Source organism: Zonotrichia leucophrys, chromosome 25, assembly GCF_028769735.1.
Source record: "Zonotrichia leucophrys gambelii isolate GWCS_2022_RI chromosome 25, RI_Zleu_2.0, whole genome shotgun sequence".
NCBI lineage: Eukaryota > Metazoa > Chordata > Aves > Passeriformes > Passerellidae > Zonotrichia > Zonotrichia leucophrys.
This window is the reverse complement of record NC_088194.1, coordinates 3300237-3320757: the sequence shown is the minus strand read 5'-3', so window position 1 is coordinate 3320757 and position 20521 is coordinate 3300237. Positions and strand designations below refer to the sequence as shown.

The 20521-nt window shown below is 57.5% G+C and overlaps 2 protein-coding genes and 10 pseudogenes across 2 annotated transcripts; 6 read left to right on the top strand and 6 right to left on the bottom strand.

Annotated features, from left to right (window-relative positions):
* Positions 1-42: 42 nt before the first annotated feature.
* LOC135457635 (scale keratin-like) lies at positions 43-482 on the bottom strand (annotated as a pseudogene).
* Positions 483-1515: 1033 nt separating this feature from the next.
* Positions 1516-1955, top strand: LOC135457634 (scale keratin-like; annotated as a pseudogene).
* A 1288-nt stretch (positions 1956-3243) lies between these two features.
* Positions 3244-3680, bottom strand: LOC135457633 (scale keratin-like; annotated as a pseudogene).
* Positions 3681-4691: 1011 nt separating this feature from the next.
* LOC135457632 (scale keratin-like) lies at positions 4692-5131 on the top strand (annotated as a pseudogene).
* A 1489-nt stretch (positions 5132-6620) lies between these two features.
* LOC135457631 (scale keratin-like) lies at positions 6621-7060 on the bottom strand (annotated as a pseudogene).
* On the top strand, positions 7059-8463 carry LOC135457630 (scale keratin-like). Its single transcript, XM_064732335.1, has 3 exons — positions 7059-7069; positions 7267-7378; positions 8062-8463. The coding sequence occupies exons 1-3, from the start codon at positions 7059-7061 to the stop codon at positions 8461-8463; spliced, it is 525 nt and encodes a 174-aa protein (XP_064588405.1).
* Positions 8464-9912: 1449 nt separating this feature from the next.
* Positions 9913-11307, bottom strand: LOC135457628 (scale keratin-like). The gene is made up of 3 exons (XM_064732334.1): positions 11159-11307; positions 10970-11099; positions 9913-10308 (listed from the first exon to the last, which is right to left on the bottom strand). Exons 1-3 carry the CDS (start codon positions 11305-11307, stop codon positions 9913-9915), a joined length of 675 nt encoding a protein of 224 aa, XP_064588404.1.
* On the top strand, positions 11306-11745 carry LOC135457625 (scale keratin-like; annotated as a pseudogene).
* Positions 11746-13027: 1282 nt separating this feature from the next.
* Positions 13028-13467, bottom strand: LOC135457624 (scale keratin-like; annotated as a pseudogene).
* A 1071-nt stretch (positions 13468-14538) lies between these two features.
* LOC135457623 (scale keratin-like) lies at positions 14539-14978 on the top strand (annotated as a pseudogene).
* Positions 14979-16418: 1440 nt separating this feature from the next.
* Positions 16419-16858, bottom strand: LOC135457622 (scale keratin-like; annotated as a pseudogene).
* Positions 16859-17451: 593 nt separating this feature from the next.
* LOC135457621 (scale keratin-like) lies at positions 17452-17891 on the top strand (annotated as a pseudogene).
* Positions 17892-20521: the final 2630 nt, after the last annotated feature.

Genomic DNA, 20521 nt, shown 5'->3' with positions numbered 1-20521 from the left:
GCTGAGGCGGCACCAGGGCCTTTGGGGCTGTTGCTGGTGGCTCTAGCAGGGCCCGCAGGTGTCCCAGAGCTTCTTGCTGTAGCGGGGCAGGGCGCAAGGGCTGCAGGCGGGAGCAGCGTAGGCTCTGCCAAAGGTGCAGAGGCCCCCCGAGGCCTGGGTGGCGCCGGCGCCGTAGAGGCCGCCCAGCCCCAGGGAGCCGCCAAAGGCCGGTGCTCCGGAGGAGCCCACCACGGCCTGCTGGGGGAAGGAGCTGAGGATGGGGCCGGGGAAGGTGACCACCACGGGCGGGGGCTGGATGAAGGCAGACGAGTCGGGGCACTGGCGGGCGCACAGCTCGTTGCAGCTCTCAGCGATGGGCTGGGGCACAGCCACGCTGGTCCTGGGCACTGGGCACAGCTCAGCGCTGCTCCTGGGTGGGCACAGGTCGTAGCAGGACATCTTGGAGTGGGATGCGAGGGTGCTCTGCAAGAGAGGGCAGCCATGGCAGGAGAGCAGCCCAGGGCAGCAGCGCCCCAGCCACAGGGGCCGGGGCTGGAGCAGGGAGCCGCCAGCAGAAGCGCTGGCACACTTACCCTTGTTCCTGAGGAGGAGAAGGTGGCCAGGGCACTGCTTGCTGCACTCTGGCCCAGGCAGGGCTTTTATAGCAACCATGGGGATTGCTCAGCTCCAGCCTGGCCAATCTGCACAGGGGACACTCCCTCCTGCTGCTGCTGCTGCTGCTGCTGCTGCTGACACCAGGGCTGTGCGGCCCCTGCCCCTCCCTGAGTCAGCATCCCCCAGGTGCCAGCCCAGCACATCCCGCTGCCCAAGTGATCTTGGCCTTCCTGCCACGTCATTTCCTTGAGAGCTGCGATCGCACCTAGGGCTTCAGGAACACTTTTAATGGTCCAAAGGGTGGGGCAGGGCTGGAATCAGCCTGGGCCAGATGGACATCTCTGCTCTTTGGCCTAAGATGATCAGGCCTGACAGCAGAAAGCTTTGTTCCCAGTCTCATGGAAGCCCCTGGGTAATGACTGCTGGAAGATGGTGTATGGTTCTGCTGGTCTCTCCTGTGATGCAGAGATGTTCTCCATCTTGAGAGCTTCTGCCATTCCTGACCCACATGCTCCAGCCCCAGAGAGGTGTCCCACTCACTTTAGTGCCATCCCGGCTCTCAAGGATCTGACGTGGCAGGAAGGACAAGATCACTTGGGCAGCGGCATGTGCTGGGCTGGCACCTGGGGGATGCTGACTCAGGGAGGGGCAGGGGCCGCACAGCCCTGGTGTCAGCAGCAGCAGCAGCAGCAGCAGCAGCAGCAGGGAGTGTCCCCTGTGCAGATTGGCCAGACTGGAGCTGAGCAATCCCCATGGTTGCTATAAAAGCCCTGCCTGGGCCAGAGTGCAGCAAGCAGTGCCCTGGCCACCTTCTCCTCCTCAGGAACAAGGGTAAGTGTGCCAGCGCTTCTGCTGGCGGCTCCCTGCTCCAGCCCCGGCCCCTGTGGCCGGGGCGCTGCTGCCCTGGGCTGCTCTCCTGCCATGGCTGCCCTCTCTTGCAGAGCACCCTCGCATCCCACTCCAAGATGTCCTGCTACGACCTGTGCCCACCCAGGAGCAGCGCTGACCTGTGCCCAGTGCCCAGGACCAGCGTGGCTGTGCCCCAGCCCATCGCTGAGAGCTGCAACGAGCTGTGCGCCCGCCAGTGCCCCGACTCGTCTGCCTTCATCCAGCCCCCGCCCGTGGTGGTCACCTTCCCCGGCCCCATCCTCAGCTCCTTCCCCCAGCAGGCCGTGGTGGGCTCCTCCGGAGCACCGGCCTTTGGCGGCTCCCTGGGGCTGGGCGGCCTCTACGGCGCCGGCGCCACCCAGGCCTCGGGGGGCCTCTGCACCTTTGGCAGAGCCTACGCTGCTCCCGCCTGCAGCCCTTGCGCCCTGCCCCGCTACAGCAAGAAGCTCTGGGACACCTGCGGGCCCTGCTAGAGCCACCAGCAACAGCCCCAAAGGCCCTGGCGCCGCCTCAGCCCAGCATGGAGAAGCTGAGCTCTGCACAAGCTGCCCTGGCCTCCTGCAGCCCGTGACACCCGGCCTGCCTGCGGCCTGCCCACCCTCCCTCTCCCTGCCTCTCCTGCCCTTCTTGATACAATAAAGTTTTCCTGCATCCAATTCCTGTCTCTTTGCTTCCTTTGCCAAAATCAGGAACACCCTGTTTGTGGGTGTTCCTAGACTGGGCGGGGAAATGCTGTTCGGAGATGGCTGGGGCAATGGTAAATGGAAGGGGATGTGGTTGGTAAAAGACAAGTGAGAAGAGGACAGAAAATTGTAATGGGGAGAAGAAAATGAAATCATGGGGGAAACGGAATCAGGAGATATGGTACTGTGTGAAGCGTTTGCCTTAGAGGGAGGAAGAAAAGGAGAAGGAGAAAGAGAAGGAGAAGGAGAACGAGAATGAGAACAAGAACATGAGGGTGAACAAGAAGGAGAACGAGAAGGAGAACATGCGACACAAGGTGACAAAGAAATTCAAAAAATGAATGAGAAAGAGAAAGACAAATTGGAAGAGAAAGAAGGAGCTGATGACAGGGAAATCAAACATGTTGGGCATAGTGATGGGTAAGTTTGTCTCTGATTTCAGTTACTGGTTCTTTAATCAAAGGCAAGGTTGATACAGAGGTACTGACGCTCTGACAGCCTTTGTCACTGGATTGTCCTGGTTACAGGGACCATCTTACTCGCTGCCAGCATGGCTGGAGCACAGTAAAGAGCCCTGGTATTGTGACTGTGAGCAGGGGACTTGTCTGTCTTCAGGCATATTACTCAGAGCTCCTTGTCCTTCTTCTTGCCCTAGTCCTTGTCCTTGCTTTTGTCCTTGCTGTTGTCGTTGTTGTTGTCATTGTCCTTGTCCTTCTCCTTCATCTTATCATGTTGTGACACATTCCCAATTCTCTCCTTCATACCCATCGGGTTCCCCTTTGATGCCACTTTTCATTTTCAGTTGACCCCGGAACACAATTTCCCAACCCACTACCAGAATTCCCCATTCCCCTGAGTCTTCATGACTCCAGAAAAAAAGGAAAAGAGACAGAAATTGGATGCAGGAAAACTTTATTGTATCAAGAAGGGCAGGAGAGGCACGAAGAGGGAGGGTGGTCAGGCCGGAGGCAGGCCGGGTGTCACGGGCCGCAGGAGGCCAGGGCAGCTTGTGCAGAGCTCAGCTTCTCCATGCTGGGCTGAGGCGGCGCCAGGGCCTTTGGGGCTGTTGCTGGTGGCTCTAGCAGGGCCCGCAGGTGTCCCAGAGCTTCTTGCTGTAGCGGGGCAGGGCGCAAGGGCTGCAGGCGGGAGCAGCGTAGGCTCTGCCAAAGGTGCAGAGGCCCCCCGAGGCCTGGGTGGCGCCGGCGCCGTAGAGGCCGCCCAGCCCCAGGGAGCCGCCAAAGGCCGGTGCTCCGGAGGAGCCCACCACGGCCTGCTGGGGGAAGGAGCTGAGGATGGGGCCGGGGAAGGTGACCACCACGGGCGGGGGCTGGATGAAGGCAGACGAGTCGGGGCACTGGCGGGCGCACAGCTCGTTGCAGCTCTCAGCGATGGGCTGGGGCACAGCCACGCTGGTCCTGGGTGGACACAGCTCAGCGCTGCTCCGGGGTGGGCACAGGTCGTAGCAGGACATCTTGGAGTGGGATGCGAGGGTGCTCTGCAAGAGAGGGCAGCCATGGCAGGAGAGCAGCCCAGGGCAGCAGCGCCCCAGCCACAGGGGCCGGGACTGGAGCAGGGAGCCGCCAGCAGAAGCGCTGGCACACTTACCCTTGTTCCTGAGGAGGAGAAGGTGGCCAGGGCACTGCTTGCTGCACTCTGGCCCAGGCAGGGCTTTTATAGCAGCCATGGGGATTGCTCAGCTCCAGCCTGGCCAATCTGCACAGGGGACACTCCCTGCTGCTGCTGCTGCTGCTGCTGACACCAGGGCTGTGCGGCCCCTGCCCCTCCCTGAGTCAGCGTCCCCCAGGTGCCAGCCCAGCACATGCCGCTGCCCAAGTGATCTAGTCCTTCCTGCCACGCCAGGGAATTGATAGCAGGGATGGCACCCAGGAAAGGGCTCCATGAACGCATTTAATGGTCCAAAGGGGTGGGGCTGGGCTGGACTCAGGATGAGCTTAATGGACTTCTCTTATGCACACACTGGGAAGATCAGGTGATGTGTGTGATCCCATCCTTAAACAATCCCCTGGGCACTGTATGTAAGCAGATGGGGTCTGCTTCTTCTGGGCCATCCAGTGATGCACAAATCCTCTCCATGATGAACAGTTTGAAACTCCTCTCCCTGATGCTCCAGCTGCTGACAGGTGTTCCTGGCGTCCATTCCTGGATGTCATTACATTTATCAAGGATCTGACGTGGCAGGAAGGACAAGATCACTTGGGCAGCGGGATGTGCTGGGCTGGCACCTGGGGGATGCTGACTCAGGGAGGGGCAGGGGCCGCACAGCCCTGGTGTCAGCAGCAGCAGCAGCAGGGAGTGTCCCCTGTGCAGATTGGCCAGGCTGGAGCTGAGCAATCCCCATGGCTGCTATAAAAGCCCTGCCTGGGCCAGAGTGCAGCAAGCAGTGCCCTGGCCACCTTCTCCTCCTCAGGAACAAGGGTAAGTGTGCCAGCGCTTCTGCTGGCGGCTCCCTGCTCCAGCCCCGGCCCCTGTGGCTGGGGCGCTGCTGCCCTGGGCTGCTCTCCTGCCATGGCTGCCCTCTCTTGCAGAGCACCCTCGCATCCCACTCCAAGATGTCCTGCTACGACCTGTGCCCACCCAGGAGCAGCGCTGACCTGTGCCCAGTGCCCAGGACCAGCGTGGCTGTGCCCCAGCCCATCGCTGAGAGCTGCAACGAGCTGTGCGCCCGCCAGTGCCCCGACTCGTCTGCCTTCATCCAGCCCCCGCCCGTGGTGGTCACCTTCCCCGGCCCCATCCTCAGCTCCTTCCCCCAGCAGGCCGTGGTGGGCTCCTCCGGAGCACCGGCCTTTGGCGGCTCCCTGGGGCTGGGCGGCCTCTACGGCGCCGGCGCCACCCAGGCCTCGGGGGGCCTCTGCACCTTTGGCAGAGCCTACGCTGCTCCCGCCTGCAGCCCTTGCGCCCTGCCCCGCTACAGCAAGAAGCTCTGGAACACCTGCTGGCCCTGCTAGGTTCAACACCTCAACAGCCCCTAGACTGCCTTAGCCTCGCTCCTCCTCCTTGTTCACGTCACCTGCCCCTCTCCCCCTCCTTGCTCCTGACTGTGCCCACATTCCCAATTCCTGCATGATCCCTCCAGCCTCTTGCTCCTCTTGGCAGCAGCCCCTTGCCGCAACCCAGCCTGGAAGAGCAGCTCCCAGGAAGCGTGTGGAGAGATCCAGCCTGTGCCTAGTGTGTCTTTCTCTTGTCTGTTCTTTGCTGTACTTGAAATAAAACAATCCTGCATCCAACTGCAGCTTCTCTGTTGTTACTGTCAGGGTTCAGGGTAGAGGGCAGAACTTTCCTGGCCCACCCATGGGCACGGCAAGCCCAGCCAAGGCAATCTCTCACTACCGTATTTGCCTGGCAGATCTGTCTTTGGGCAGATCCCTCAGCCCTGGCAGCTCTCAGCACACACAGCAGCAAAGGTCCAAGAACATTTCAGAAGGCCGTCAACTCCTGTTTGTAGAAGTTTAAATCCATGGTACTTTATGGACCTCCAATCAATCGGTGGAAGAGCAGCATTTTTCTGAGTGACAGGGAGCCATGTAGACGCAAAGACTGCCATGGTGCCAGCCCCTTGTTGTTTCGTGGCCCTGGGGAGCAACTTGGGGCTGATATCAAATGAAGTGCCTACTGGTCCTTATGGCTTCTACTTTAAATTCCATTGCGTTTTTGTCTTTGTCTTTGTCTTCGCCTTTGTCCTCATCTTCACCTTTGTCCTTGTCATTGTCTTCTATTCTTGTCTTTGTCTTGGTCTTTGTCTTTGTCTTTGTCTTTGCCATTGTCTTTGTATTTATCACTGCAATTTTCTTTGTCTTTGACTTTCTTTTTCTTGATCTCTGTCTCTTTCTCCATGTGTTTTTCTGTTTACAATTGCCTTTTTGTATTTCTTTCTATGTTTCTCTTTCAGTTTCTATTTCATTATTCTAACTGCTACTCATCTTCGTATACATATATTTCCTTCTTATTCTTGTCCATTTTCTCATGTCCATTTCCATCTCTGTCTTCTTCACTGTCTTCTTCCCTTTGACCACCTCCTAAGCTTAACCTTTCCCAACAGTCACCGTCTTCCACTTCTCGGACAGCTCCAATTTAATTTCCATCCCCATATCAATATGCAAGGTTCCATCCCCACTTCTGTTTAACATTCCCAGTCCCCTTCCATTCTCCATGCCCTTTGGCCATGCCAGCAGCATTATTTCCCCTCACAATGTTGGAACGGCCCCATCCCCAGGAGGATTCATGGCTCCAGAAAAGGAGGCAAAGAGACAGAAATTCGATGCACGAAAACTTTATTGAGCCAAGAATGGCAGGAGTGGCAGGGAGAGGGAGGGTGGGCAGGCCGCAGGCAGGCCGGGTGTCACGGGCTGCAGGAGGCCAGGGCAGCTTGTGCAGAGCTCAGCTTCTCCAGGCTGGGCTGAGGCGGCACCAGGGCCTTTGGAGCTGTTGCTGGTGGCTCTAGCAGGGCCCGCAGGTGTCCCAGAGCTTCTTGCTGTAGCGGGGCAGGGCGCAAGGGCTGCAGGCGGGAGCAGCGTAGGCTCTGCCAAAGGTGCAGAGGCCCCCCGAGGCCTGGGTGGCGCCGGCGCCGTAGAGGCCGCCCAGCCCCAGGGAGCCGCCAAAGGCCGGTGCTCCGGAGGAGCCCACCACGGCCTGCTGGGGGAAGGAGCTGAGGATGGGGCCGGGGAAGGTGACCACCACGGGCGGGGGCTGGATGAAGGCAGACGAGTCGGGGCACTGGCGGGCGCACAGCTCGTTGCAGCTCTCAGCGATGGGCTGGGGCACAGCCACGCTGGTCCTGGGCACTGGGCACAGGTCAGCGCTGCTCCTGGGTGGGCACAGGTCGTAGCAGGACATCTTGGAGTGGGATGCGAGGGTGCTCTGCAAGAGAGGGCAGCCATGGCAGGAGAGTAGCCCAGGGCAGCAGCGCCCCGGCCACAGGGGCCGGGGCTGGAGCAGGGAGCCGCCAGCAGAAGCGCTGGCACACTTACCCTTGTTCCTGAGGAGGAGAAGGTGGCCAGGGCACTGCTTGCTGCACTCTGGCCCAGGCAGGGCTTTTATAGCAGCCATGGGGATTGCTCAGCTCCAGTCTGGCCAATCTGCACAGGGGACACTCCCTGCTGCTGCTGCTGCTGCTGCTGCTGCTGCTGACACCAGGGCTGTGGAGCCCCTGCCCCTCCCTGAGTCAGCATCCCCCAGGTGCCAGCCCAGCACATCCTATTGCCCAAGTTATCTTGGCCTTCCTGACACGTCAGGGACTTGATAGCATAGATGGCACCCAGGAATGGGGTCCAGGAATGCCCTCGGAGCACTGGAGGTTCGGCATGGCTGAGTTCAAAGGCTTGTCCAGTCAGGCCTGATCTTCATAGAGTAAAGAGCAGCGATGTCCATCTGGCCTAGGCTGATTCCAGCCCTGCCCCACCCCTTTGGACAATTAAAGATGTCCCTGGAGCCCATTCCAGGGTGCCATTTTGCTTATCAATTATATGAAGAGGCAGGAAAGACAAAATCACTTGGGCAGCGGGATGTGCTGGGCTGGCACCTGGGGGATGCTGACTCAGGGAGGGGCAGGGGCCGCACAGCCCTGGTGTCAGCAGCAGCAGCAGCAGCAGCAGCAGCAGCAGCAGCAGCAGCAGCAGCAGCAGGAGGGAGTGTCCCCTGTGCAGATTGGCCAGGCTGGAGCTGAGCAATCCCCATGGTTCCTATAAAAGCCCTGCCTGGGCCAGAGTGCAGCAAGCAGTGCCCTGGCCACCTTCTCCTCTTCGGGAACAAGGGTAAGTGTGCCAGCGCTTCTGCTGGCGGCTCCCTGCTCCAGCCCCGGCCCCTGTGGCTGGGGCGCTGCTGCCCTGGGCTGCTCTCCTGCCATGGCTGCCCTCTCTTGCAGAGCACCCTCGCATCCCACTCCAAGATGTCCTGCTACGACCTGTGCCCACCCAGGAGCAGCGCCGACCTGTGCCCAGTGCCCAGGACCAGCGTGGCTGTGCCCCAGCCCATCGCTGAGAGCTGCAACGAGCTGTGCGCCCGCCAGTGCCCCGACTCGTCTGCCTTCATCCAGCCCCCGCCCGTGGTGGTCACCTTCCCCGGCCCCATCCTCAGCTCCTTCCCCCAGCAGGCCGTGGTGGGCTCCTCCGGAGCACCGGCCTTTGGCGGCTCCCTGGGGCTGGGCGGCCTCTACGGCGCCGGCGCCACCCAGGCCTCGGGGGGCCTCTGCACCTTTGGCAGAGCCTACGCTGCTCCCGCCTGCAGCCCTTGCGCCCTGCCCCGCTACAGCAAGAAGCTCTGGGACACCTGCGGGCCCTGCTAGAGCCACCAGCAACAGCCCCAAAGGCCCTGGTGCCGCCTCAGCCCAGCATGGAGAAGCTGAGCTCTGCACAAGCTGCCCTGGCCTCCTGCAGCCTGTGACACCCGGCCTGCCTGCAGCCTGCCCACCCTCCCACTCCCTGCCTCTCCTGTCCTTGTTGATGCAATAAAGCTTTTCTGCATTCAATTCCTGTCTCTTTGCCTTCTTTTCTGGAGTAATGAAGATCCCTTGGACTGGGGCTGTTCCAAGTGTGGGAGGGGTACTGGTGATGCTAGGGTTGCCACTGGCAATGGAAAATCTAAGAGGACACGGAAGGTTAAACAGAAGATGCGGTGGGTCACGGAGGTTGAAGTGGAGATGAAAATGAAATCAGTATGGAAGTGGAAGGATACGAAGGAGAACTTTGGGAACCGGAGATGTGAGGAGAGAGAGAACCCGGCGAAGGAGAATAAGACACAGTACAAGAAATAGAGAGAAGATGAGAAGGAGAAGAAGTCGAAGGAGCAGAAAGAGAAGGACAAGGACAAACACAAGGAGAAGGAGCTCCAAGCACTCATCCTGAACAAAGACAGATCCCCTGACTTGCTGGCCATGAGACCAGTGGCTCTTACACATGTCCAGTTGTGTTGGCAAAGAGTGGGCTTGGAAATGGAGTTTGGACCCATTCCAGTGCAAAGGCTACCAGAGCTCCAGTTCCGCTGTGCCGCAATGGCTCTGCTAAAGGACCTGGGACAGAAGTCAGAGGGACTTCCCCATTAGTCTTCCCTGTATGATAGATTTCTTTTTATCAACTTCTTCTCCTTCCCCTGCTCTGTTTTACTCTATCTTCTTTATATTTGTCCAAATCCTTGTTTCCCATCTTCTCTTTCCTCTTCTCCTTCTTCTACTTCCTCTTGTATTTCTTCTTCAGGTTCTCTTTCCTCTTCTTATACTCCTTTTCCTCCTTCCTCTTCTCCTTCTCTTCCTCCGACTTCTCCTTCCCCTTGCCCTTCTTGTGCTTCTCATCCTTCTCATCCTTCTACTCTTTCTCCTCTCTCTCCTAACCCAGCCCCTTCCCAACATTCTCTATGTTTTGATTTAGTGTGTATTTTTGTTTCATTTACTTGTCCACAAAACTGTCCTCTGTCCCTGTTTATCACTTCTTTCCCCTTCCCATTCCATTTTGCATTGCCCCTGGCCATCCCCCAACACTATTTCCCTTCCCACTCTAGGAACTCCCCCATGCCTACGTATATCTCTGTTTTGGCAAAGGAGGCAAAGAGAAAGGAATTGCATGCAGAAAAACTTTATTGCATCAACAAGGGCAGGGGAGGCAGGGAGAGGGAGGGTGGGCAGGCCGGAGGCAGGCCGGGTGTCACGGGCTGCAGGAGACCAGGGCAGCTTGTGCAGAGCTCAGCTTCTCCATGCTGGGCTGAGGCGGCGCCAGGGCCTTTGGGGCTGTTGCTGGTGGCTCTAGCAGGGCCCGCAGGTGTCCCAGAGCTTCTTGCTGTAGCGGGGCAGGGCGCAAGGGCTGCAGGCGGGAGCAGCGTAGGCTCTGCCAAAGGTGCAGAGGCCCCCCGAGGCCTGGGTGGCGCCGGCGCCGTAGAGGCCGCCCAGCCCCAGGGAGCCGCCAAAGGCCGGTGCTCCGGAGGAGCCCACCACGGCCTGCTGGGGGAAGGAGCTGAGGATGGGGCCGGGGAAGGTGACCACCACGGGCGGGGGCTGGATGAAGGCAGACGAGTCGGGGCACTGGCGGGCGCACAGCTCGTTGCAGCTCTCAGCGATGGGCTGGGGCACAGCCACGCTGGTCCTGGGCACTGGGCACAGGTCAGCGCTGCTCCTGGGTGGGCACAGGTCGTAGCAGGACATCTTGGAGTGGGATGCGAGGGTGCTCTGCAAGAGAGGGCAGCCATGGCAGGAGAGCAGCCCAGGGCAGCAGCGCCCCAGCCACAGGGGCCGGGGCTGGAGCAGGGAGCCGCCAGCAGAAGCGCTGGCACACTTACCCTTGTTCCTGAGGAGGAGAAGGTGGCCAGGGCACTGCTTGCTGCACTCTGGCCCAGGCAGGGCTTTTATAGCAGCCCCGGCATTGCTCAGCTCCAGTCTGGCCAATCTGCACAGGGGACACTCCCTCCTGCTGCTGCTGCTGCTGCTGCTGCTGCTGCTGCTGACACCAGGGCTGTGCGGCCCCTGCCCCTCCCTGAGTCAGCATCCCCCAGGTGCCAGCCCAGCACATCCTATTGCCCAAGTTATCTTGGCCTTCCTGACACGTCAGGGACTTGATAGCATAAATGGTACCCAGGAATGGGGTCCAGGAATGCCCTCGGAGCCCTGGAGGTTCCACATGGCTGAGTTCAAAGGCGTGTCCAGTCAGGCCTGATCTTCATAGAGCAAAAAGCAGAGATGTCCATCTGGCCCAGGCTGATTCCAGCCCTGCCCCACCCCTTTGAACAAATAAAGATGTCCCTGGAGCCCATTCCAGGGTGCCATTGTGCTTATCAAGTATGTGAAGTGGCAGGAAGGACAAGATTACTTGGGCAGTGGGATGTGCTGGGCTGGCACCTGGGGGATGCTGACTCAGGGAGGGGCAGGGGCTGCACAGCCCTGGTGTCAGCAGCAGAAGCAGCAGCAGCAGCAGCAGCAGCAGCAGGAGGGAGTGTCCCCTGTGCAGATTGGCCAGACTGGAGCTGAGCAATCCCCATGGCTGCTATAAAAGCCCTGCCTGGGCCAGAGTGCAGCAAGCAGTGCCCTGGCCACCTTCTCCTCCTCGGGAACAAGGGTAAGTGTGCCAGCGCTTCTGCTGGCGGCTCCCTGCTCCAGCCCCGGCCCCTGTGGCTGGGGCGCTGCTGCCCTGGGCTGCTCTCCTGCCATGGCTGCCCTCTCTTGCAGAGCACCCTCGCATCCCACTCCAAGATGTCCTGCTACGACCTGTGCCCACCCAGGAGCAGCGCTGACCTGTGCCCAGTGCCCAGGACCAGCGTGGCTGTGCCCCAGCCCATCGCTGAGAGCTGCAACGAGCTGTGCGCCCGCCAGTGCCCCGACTCGTCTGCCTTCATCCAGCCCCCGCCCGTGGTGGTCACCTTCCCCGGCCCCATCCTCAGCTCCTTCCCCCAGCAGGCCGTGGTGGGCTCCTCCGGAGCACCGGCCTTTGGCGGCTCCCTGGGGCTGGGCGGCCTCTACGGCGCCGGCGCCACCCAGGCCTCGGGGGGCCTCTGCACCTTTGGCAGAGCCTACGCTGCTCCCGCCTGCAGCCCTTGCGCCCTGCCCCGCTACAGCAAGAAGCTCTGGGACACCTGCGGGCCCTGCTAGAGCCACCAGCAACAGCCCCAAAGGCCCTGGTGCCGCCTCAGCCCAGCATGGAGAAGCTGAGCTCTGCACAAGCTGCCCTGGCCTCCTGCAGCCCGTGACACCCGGCCTGCCTGCGGCCTGCCCACCCTCCCTCTCCCTACCTCTCCTGCCCTTCTTGATACAATAAAGTTTTCCTGCATCCAATTTCTGTCTCTTTTCCTTTTTTTCTGGAGTCATGAAGACTCAGGGGAATGGGGAATTCTGGTAGTGGGTTGGGAAATTTTGTTCCGGGGCCAACTGAAAATGAAAAGTGGCATCAAAGGGGAACCTGATGGATATGAAGGAGAGAATTGGGAATGTGTCACAACATGATAAGATGAAGGAGAAGGACAAGGACAATGACAACAACAACGACAACGGCAAGGACAAAAGCAAGGACAAGGACTAGGGCAAGAAGAGGGACAAGGAGCTCTGACTAATATGCCTGAAGACAGACAAATCCCCTGCTCACAGTCACAATACCAGGGCTCTTTACTGTGCTCCAGCCATGCTGGCAGCGAGTAAGATGGTCCCTGTAACCTGGACAATCCAGCGACAAAGGCTGTCAGAGCGCCAGTACCTCTGTATCAACCTTGCCTTTGATTAAAGAACCAGTAACTGAAATCAGAGACAAACTTACCCATCACTATGCCCAACATGTTTGATTTCCCTGTCATCAGCTCCTTCTTTCACTTCCAATTTGTCTTTCTCATTCATTTTTTGAATTTCTTTGTCACCTTGTGTCGCATGTTCTCCTTCTTGTTCTCCTTCTTGTTCACCCTCATGTTCTTGTTCTCATTCTCGTTCTCCTTCTCCTTCTCTTTCTCCTTCTCCTTTTCTTCCTCCCTCTAAGGCAAACGCTTCACACAGTACTATATCTCCGGATTCCGTTTCCCCCATGATTTCATTTTCTTCTCCCCATTACAATTTTCTGTCCTCTTCTCACTTATCTTTTACCAACCACATCCCCTTCCATTTACCATTGCCCCAGCCATCTCCAAACAGCATTTCCCCGCCCAGTCTTGGAGCACCCACAAACAGGGTGTTCCTGATTTTGGCAAAGGAGGCAAAGAGACAGGAATTGGATGCAGAAAAGCTTTATTGCACAAGAAAGGGCAGGGGAGGCACGAAGAGGGAGGGTGGGCAGGCCGCAGGCAGGCCGGGTGTCACAGGCTGCAGGAGGCCAGGGCAGCTTGTGCAGAGCTCAGCTTCTCCAGGCTGGGCTGAGGCGGCGCCAGGGCCTTTGGGGCTGTTGCTGGTGGCTCTAGCAGGGCCCGCAGGTGTCCCAGAGCTTCTTGCTGTAGCGGGGCAGGGCGCAAGGGCTGCAGGCGGGAGCAGCGTAGGCTCTGCCAAAGGTGCAGAGGCCCCCCGAGGCCTGGGTGGCGCCGGCGCCGTAGAGGCCGCCCAGCCCCAGGGAGCCGCCAAAGGCCGGTGCTCCGGAGGAGCCCACCACGGCCTGCTGGGGGAAGGAGCTGAGGATGGGGCCGGGGAAGGTGACCACCACGGGCGGGGGCTGGATGAAGGCAGACGAGTCGGGGCACTGGCGGGCGCACAGCTCGTTGCAGCTCTCAGCGATGGGCTGGGGCACAGCCACGCTGGTCCTGGGCACTGGGCACAGGTCAGCGCTGCTCCTGGGTGGGCACAGGTCGTAGCAGGACATCTTGGAGTGGGATGCGAGGGTGCTCTGCAAGAGAGGGCAGCCATGGCAGGAGAGCAGCCCAGGGCAGCAGCGCCCCAGCCACAGGGGCCGGGGCTGGAGCAGGGAGCCGCCAGCAGAAGCGCTGGCACACTTACCCTTGTTCCTGAGGAGGAGAAGGTGGCCAGGGCACTGCTTGCTGCACTCTGGCCCAGGCAGGGCTTTTATAGCAACCATGGGGATTGCTCAGCTCCAGTCTGGCCAATCTGCACAGGGGACACTCCCTCCTGCTGCTGCTGCTGCTGCTGCTGCTGCTGCTGCTGCTGCTGCTGACACCAGGGCTGTGCGGCCCCTGCCCCTCCCTGAGTCAGCATCCCCCAGGTGCCAGCCCAGCACATGCCACTCCCCACACCATCTTGTCCTTCCTGCCACCTCATATCCCTGATATCAGGGGTGGCACTTAGGTTAGAGGGACACCTGTCTGGGGCTGACACGTGTGGATCAGGACTGGCAGAAGTCGTCAAGATGAAGGGCATCTGTGCATCACACAATAGCCCAGCAGAACCAGACCCCATGTGCCTGCAGTCCGTGCTCTGGGGGTTCCATGACACTGGGAACAAAGACTTCTCCTGTCAGGCCTGATGTGCATTGTCCAAAGAGCAGAGATGTCCATCTGAGCCAAGCCGATTCCAGCCCTGCCCAACCATTTGGACTATTAAACCTCTTCCTGGAGTCCATTCCTGGGTGCGATCCCTGCTATCAAGTATGTGACGTGGCAGGGAGGACAAGATCGCATGGGCAGTGGGATGTGCTGGGCTGGCACCTGGGGGATGCTGACTCAGGGAGGGGCAGGGGCCGCACAGCCCTGGTGTCAGCAGCAGCAGCAGCAGCAGCAGCAGCAGCAGCAGCAGCAGCAGCAGCAGGGAGTGTCCCCTGTGCAGATTGGCCAGACTGGAGCTGAGCAATGCCCATGGTTGCTATAAAAGCCCTGCCTGGGCCAGAGTGCAGCAAGCAGTGCCCTGGCCACCTTCTCCTCCTCAGGAACAAGGGTAAGTGTGCCAGCGCTTCTGCTGGCGGCTCCCTGCTCCAGCCCCGGCCCCTGTGGCTGGGGCGCTGCTGCCCTGGGCTGCTCTCCTGCCATGGCTGCCCTCTCTTGCAGAGCACCCTCGCATCCCACTCCAAGATGTCCTGCTACGACCTGTGCCCACCCAGGAGCAGCGCTGACCTGTGCCCAGTGCCCAGGACCAGCGTGGCTGTGCCCCAGCCCATCGCTGAGAGCTGCAACGAGCTGTGCGCCCGCCAGTGCCCCGACTCGTCTGCCTTCATCCAGCCCCCGCCCGTGGTGGTCACCTTCCCCGGCCCCATCCTCAGCTCCTTCCCCCAGCAGGCCGTGGTGGGCTCCTCCGGAGCACCGGCCTTTGGCGGCTCCCTGGGGCTGGGCGGCCTCTACGGCGCCGGCGCCACCCAGGCCTCGGGGGGCCTCTGCACCTTTGGCAGAGCCTACGCTGCTCCCGCCTGCAGCCCTTGCGCCCTGCCCCGCTACAGCAAGAAGCTCTGGGACACCTGCGGGCCCTGCTAGAGCCACCAGCAACAGCCCCAAAGGCCCTGGTGCCGCCTCAGCCCAGCATGGAGAAGCTGAGCTCTGCACAAGCTGCCCTGGCCTCCTGCAGCCCGTGACACCCGGCCTGCCTCCGGCCTGCCCACCCTCCCTCTCCCTGCCTCTCCTGCCCTTGTTCATACAATAAAGTTTTCCTGCATCCAATTCCTGTCTCTTTGCCTCCTTTTCCAAAATCAGGAACACCCTGACTGTGGCAGTTCCAAGACTGGGAGGAGAAATTGTGGTGGGAGATGGTTGGAGCAATGGTAAATGGAAGGGGACTTGGTTGGTAAAGATAAGTGGGAAGCGCACAGAGAAATGTAATGGGGAGAAGAAATTGAAGTAAAGGGGGAATCTGAATCCAGAGATAAAGGACTGTGGGAAGAGTTTGCCTTACACGGAGGTAGAAAATGAGAAGGGGAAGGAGAAGGAGAAGGAGAAGGAGAAGGAGAAGGAGAAGGAGAACGAGAACGAGAACGAGAACGAGAACGAGAACGAGAACGAGAAAGAGGAGAACATGAGAAACAAGGTCACAAAGAAATTGAAAAAATGAAAGAGAAAGAGAAAGACAAATTGGAATAGAAAGAAGGAGCTGATGAAAGGGAAATCAAACATATTGGCATAGTGATTGGCAAGTTTCTCTCTGATTTAAGTTCCTGGTCCTTTGATCAAAGGCAAGGTTGATACAGAGGTACTGGAGCTCTGACAGCCTTTGCTGCTGGATTGTCCTAGCTACGGGGAAAATCCTACTCATAGCCAGCATGGTTGCAGAACTGTGAAGACCCCTGGTGTTGTGGACTGTGAGCAGGGAATTTGTCTGTCTTCAGGCAGAGTACACAGAGCTCCTTTTCCTTATCGTAGTCCTCATCCTTCTCCTTCTCCTTCTCCTTCTCCTTCTCCTTCTCCTTCTCCTTCTCCTTCTCCTTCTCCTTCTCCTTCTCCTTCTCCTTCTCCTTCTCCTTCTCCTTCTCCTTCTCCTTCTCCTTCTCCTTTTGTTTCTCCTTCTTCTTATCATTCCATGATGCATTCCCTCTTCTCTCCTTCATATCCATCGATTTCCCCTTTGATGCCATTTCCTTCTCCACTTTAACCTCCAATGCAACATTCCCAATTCTATTTTACCATTACTGCCCCCTTCCATTTTCAGTTGAGCCAGGAACACATTTCCCATCCCACTCCCAGAATTCCCCATTCCCTGGAGTCTTCATGACATGGGAAGAAAGCGCAAAGAGACAGGAATTGAATGCAGAAAAGCTTTATTGCATCAACAAGGACAGGAGAGGCAGGGAGAGGGAGGGTGGGCAGGCCGGAGGCAGGCCGGGTGTCACGGGCTGCAGGAGGCCAGGGCAGCTTGTGCAGAGCTCAGCTTCTCCATGCTGGGCTGAGGCGGCACCAGGGCCTTTGGGGCTGTTGCTGGTGGCTCTAGCAGGGCCCGCAGGTGTCCCAGAGCTTCTTGCTGTAGCGGGGCAGGGCGCAAGGGCTGCAGGCGGGAGCAGCGTAGGCTCTGCCAAAGGTGCAGAGGCCCCCCGAGGCCTGGGTGGCGCCGGCGCCGTAGAGGCCGCCCAGCCCCAGGGAGCCGCCAAAGGCCGGTGCTCCGGAGGAGCCCACCACGGCCTGCTGGGGGAAGGAGCTGAGGATGGGGCCGGGGAAGGTGACCACCACGGGCGGGGGCTGGATGAAGGCAGACGAGTCGGGGCACTGGCGGGCGCACAGCTCGTTGCAGCTCTCAGCGATGGGCTGGGGCACAGCCACGCTGGTCCTGGGCACTGGGCACAGCTCAGCGCTGCTCCTGGGTGGGCACAGGTCGTAGCAGGACATCTTGGAGTGGGATGCGAGGGTGCTCTGCAAGAGAGGGCAGCCATGGCAGGAGAGCAGCCCAGGGCAGCAGCGCCCCAGCCACAGGGGCCGGGGCTGGAGCAGGGAGCCGCCAGCAGAAGCGCTGGCACACTTACCCTTGTTCCTGAGGAGGAGAAGGTGGCCAGGGCACTGCTTGCTGCACTCTGGCCCAGGCAGGGCTTTTATAGCAACCATGGGGATTGCTCAGCTCCAGCCTGGCCAATCTGCACAGGGGACACTCCCTGCTGCTGCTGCTGCTGCTGCTGCTGCTGCTGCTGCTGACACCAGGGCTGTGCGGCCCCTGCCCCTCCCTGAGTCAGCATCCCCCAGGTGCCAGCCCAGCACATCCCGCTGCCCAAGTGATCTTGTCCTCCCTAGCGCGTCAGATCCTTGATAGTAGGGATGGCACCCAGGAATCAGCTACAGATTGGCCAGGCTGGAGATTGAGCAATGCCGGGGCTGCTATAAAAGCCCTGCCTGGGCCAGAGTGCAGCAAGCAGTGCCCTGGCCACCTTCTCCTCCTCAGGAACAAGGGTAAGTGTGCCAGGTGGCGGCTCTCTGGTGGCTCTCTGGCTCCCTGGCCTTTGGCTCGGGCACTGCCCTGGGCTGCTCTCCTGCCATGGCTGCCCTCTCTTGCAGAGCACCCTCGCATCCCACTCCAAGATGTCCTGCTACGACCTGTGCCCACCCAGGAGCAGCGCTGACCTGTGCCCAGTGCCCAGGACCAGCGTGGCTGTGCCCCAGCCCATCGCTGAGAGCTGCAACGAGCTGTGCGCCCGCCAGTGCCCCGACTCGTCTGCCTTCATCCAGCCCCCGCCCGTGGTGGTCACCTTCCCCGGCCCCATCCTCAGCTCCTTCCCCCAGCAGGCCGTGGTGGGCTCCTCCGGAGCACCGGCCTTTGGCGGCTCCCTGGGGCTGGGCGGCCTCTACGGCGCCGGCGCCACCCAGGCCTCGGGGGGCCTCTGCACCTTTGGCAGAGCCTACGCTGCTCCCGCCTGCAGCCCTTGCGCCCTGCCCCGCTACAGCAAGAAGCTCTGGGACACCTGCGGGCCCTGCTAGGCTTATCCTGGAATCTTTTTTATCTGTCAGCAATGGAGGAATCTAGAAGTTGTTCATCTAATCTTTGCCGTTTTTGCTCTTTCCCTTAAAACTTGTCTTTCCCTATATTTAGTATTTTATTTTGTCTCCACTTTGAAAATGTAATCCCTAATGTTTTCTTTTGTGAATTTATTATGTATCAGAATTTAATTTTTCTTTTCTTTGATCTTTATTGTTTATCTCAGTTATATCAACCTCATGTGGTCTTTGCATTTATTCAGCTCTGCTTCTTGACATTTGCATGAGTTATAAAATTTTGCTTTATATATTGGATTCTCTTTGTACGTCTCCTTTTGCCATATTTTTCTTTGTACTCTCTGTGATTTATTCAAGTTGTTCCTGCAATAAATCTTCTATGCATCGAAGTTTTGCGTTTTCATCTTTTTTTATTTTAAATGGTGCTGATTAGTCACTTGAGGTCGTACCTGATTATAACAGAGCTATTCAACTTGACTATTTCTGGTTATTTAAATCTCTGAAGAGGGCCTGGGAGTGCTGGAGCCACTCTGAGCGGAGCAGCCTGCCCTGGATGACACAAAAGGGAAAGTCAGAGCAGGGCAGGGCCCGGCCTGGCCAAACCCAGCGGCTACGAACGATCTGATCAGGGCTGAGGTGCTCGGCCGCTCCTCCCTGCTTTGGGCGCTGTTAATCAGCTCTGGGACATGCAAGGGCTACAAAACAACGAAACAGGGAGCAGAGATCACTGCTCAGTGCTTCCCAAGTGCTCTCACGGCCCTTGTTGCTCAGAAAATCTTCACTTAGAGGGTTTTTTTTCTCAGTGGAATCTCTCCAAATAAATTTTGTAGCCCAGAGAGCACTGAAATAGTGGTGTTTTTAATACAAAGTCGAGAGAGGCAATCACAGAATCATGGAATTATTTGGGTGGGAAGGGATCTTAAAATCATCTCATTCCACGCCCTGCCGTGGTCAGGGACAGCTTCCACCACCCCAGGTTGCTGCAAGTCCTGTCCAGCCTGGCCTTGGACGCTGCCAGGGATGGGACAGCCATGGAATATTCTGTGCCGGGGCATCCCCACACTCACAGGGAGGAATTTATCCCCAAAATTGGATCTTAACCCCCTCCCTGTCAGTCCCATTCCCCCTTATCCTGTCACTCCATCTCTTGGGAAAGGGATTCTCATAGCATTAAGTAGTGAAAACACTTAGAGAATATATCCATCTTATACATTTCTTTTTCTGCTTGTCTCCATTAGCTGGGAGACATGGGCATAATTTCACAAACGCATTCATAGAAAAGAGAATTCCTAATTCATATTTGAGAAGCTTACTCTATCAATAACTATTCCATTAAACTTGATTGCTATTCAGTTTTTTGTACATCTTTTTTGTAGCTCCTTCAGGTCCTGCAAGGCCACAGTGAGGTCACCTCAGAGCTTCCCCTTCTCCAAAACAGAATAATCCCAATTGTCTCAGCCTTTCCTCCCAGCAGAGCTGCTCCATCCCTCGGATCATCCTGGAGCCTCCTCTGGGCTCCCTCCAGCAGCTCCAGGTCCTCCCTGGGCTGGGGCAGCTCTGCAGGTGAGGTCTCACCTGAGCAGGGCAGAATCTCCCCTCCCCTGCTGCCCACGGGGGTTTTAATGCAGGCCATCAAAAGAGATTGGATTTAAAGGGGGTTTGTGCCAGGGATGAGGCACAACTTGCTCTGACTGTCAGATTTTTGTAAAATATAAATCAAGGCAAGGAAATCCCCCCAGGCTGGGAGATGTGGGAAGAACTCCAACCCTTTCTGTGGTTGAAGAATATTTTTTTCCTTCCCCTGCAGCAAGTACAGGGGAACTTGTTGGGGCAACAAACAAAACATAAACCTAAACCCAAATCCTTTTTCATCTGCAGAGAAAATGAAAACATTGGCATGAAACCAATATTTGGACCACAACAACCAATTTTCAGTGTAGGAATTAAGAGCAGATATATGATCTCTGAGGGGATTTCTCAGGAATAACAAGAAGGGTCAGTAAAATGCACAGGATACAGGTGAAAACCTAAAAGTTGTGCTCTGAAAAATCACCAAAAAAGGTATATAATAATATAATAAAGTAATAATAATAGTAATAATAATAATAATAATAATAATAATAATAATAATAATAATAATAATAATAATAATAATACCATAATAATAAATATAAACAAATATTTTAAAATGGAAAATATAGATTGAAATAAGGCAAATACAGCAAAGGTGGAATCTTAAACTCACAGAGGATTCAACCACAGATATGGACAGGATTTTTCTTTAAAGAAGGAAAAGAAGAGCTGCATTAATCATTAACCCTTGACTTCCAATGGCACAAATAATGACTTAATTAAAGTAATGGCAGGCACCACCTTGTTTCCTGCACATTAAAGCAGCTGGGGTTGTGTAAGAGTGAAATGTCTAAATCACTCATGTCATACAACACCGAACATTAGCTGGGTTGAACAGCAGATAATGAATGTTTGTGAAATCATTACAAAGTATTTTTCTCAAGAAGGGCCAGAACACTCTTGATAAGAGATTGCACTCACGATACTAAAGAACAACTTTGATCTGCCTCTTTGGTTTTTCCTCAAAATTGGAATCACAGGAC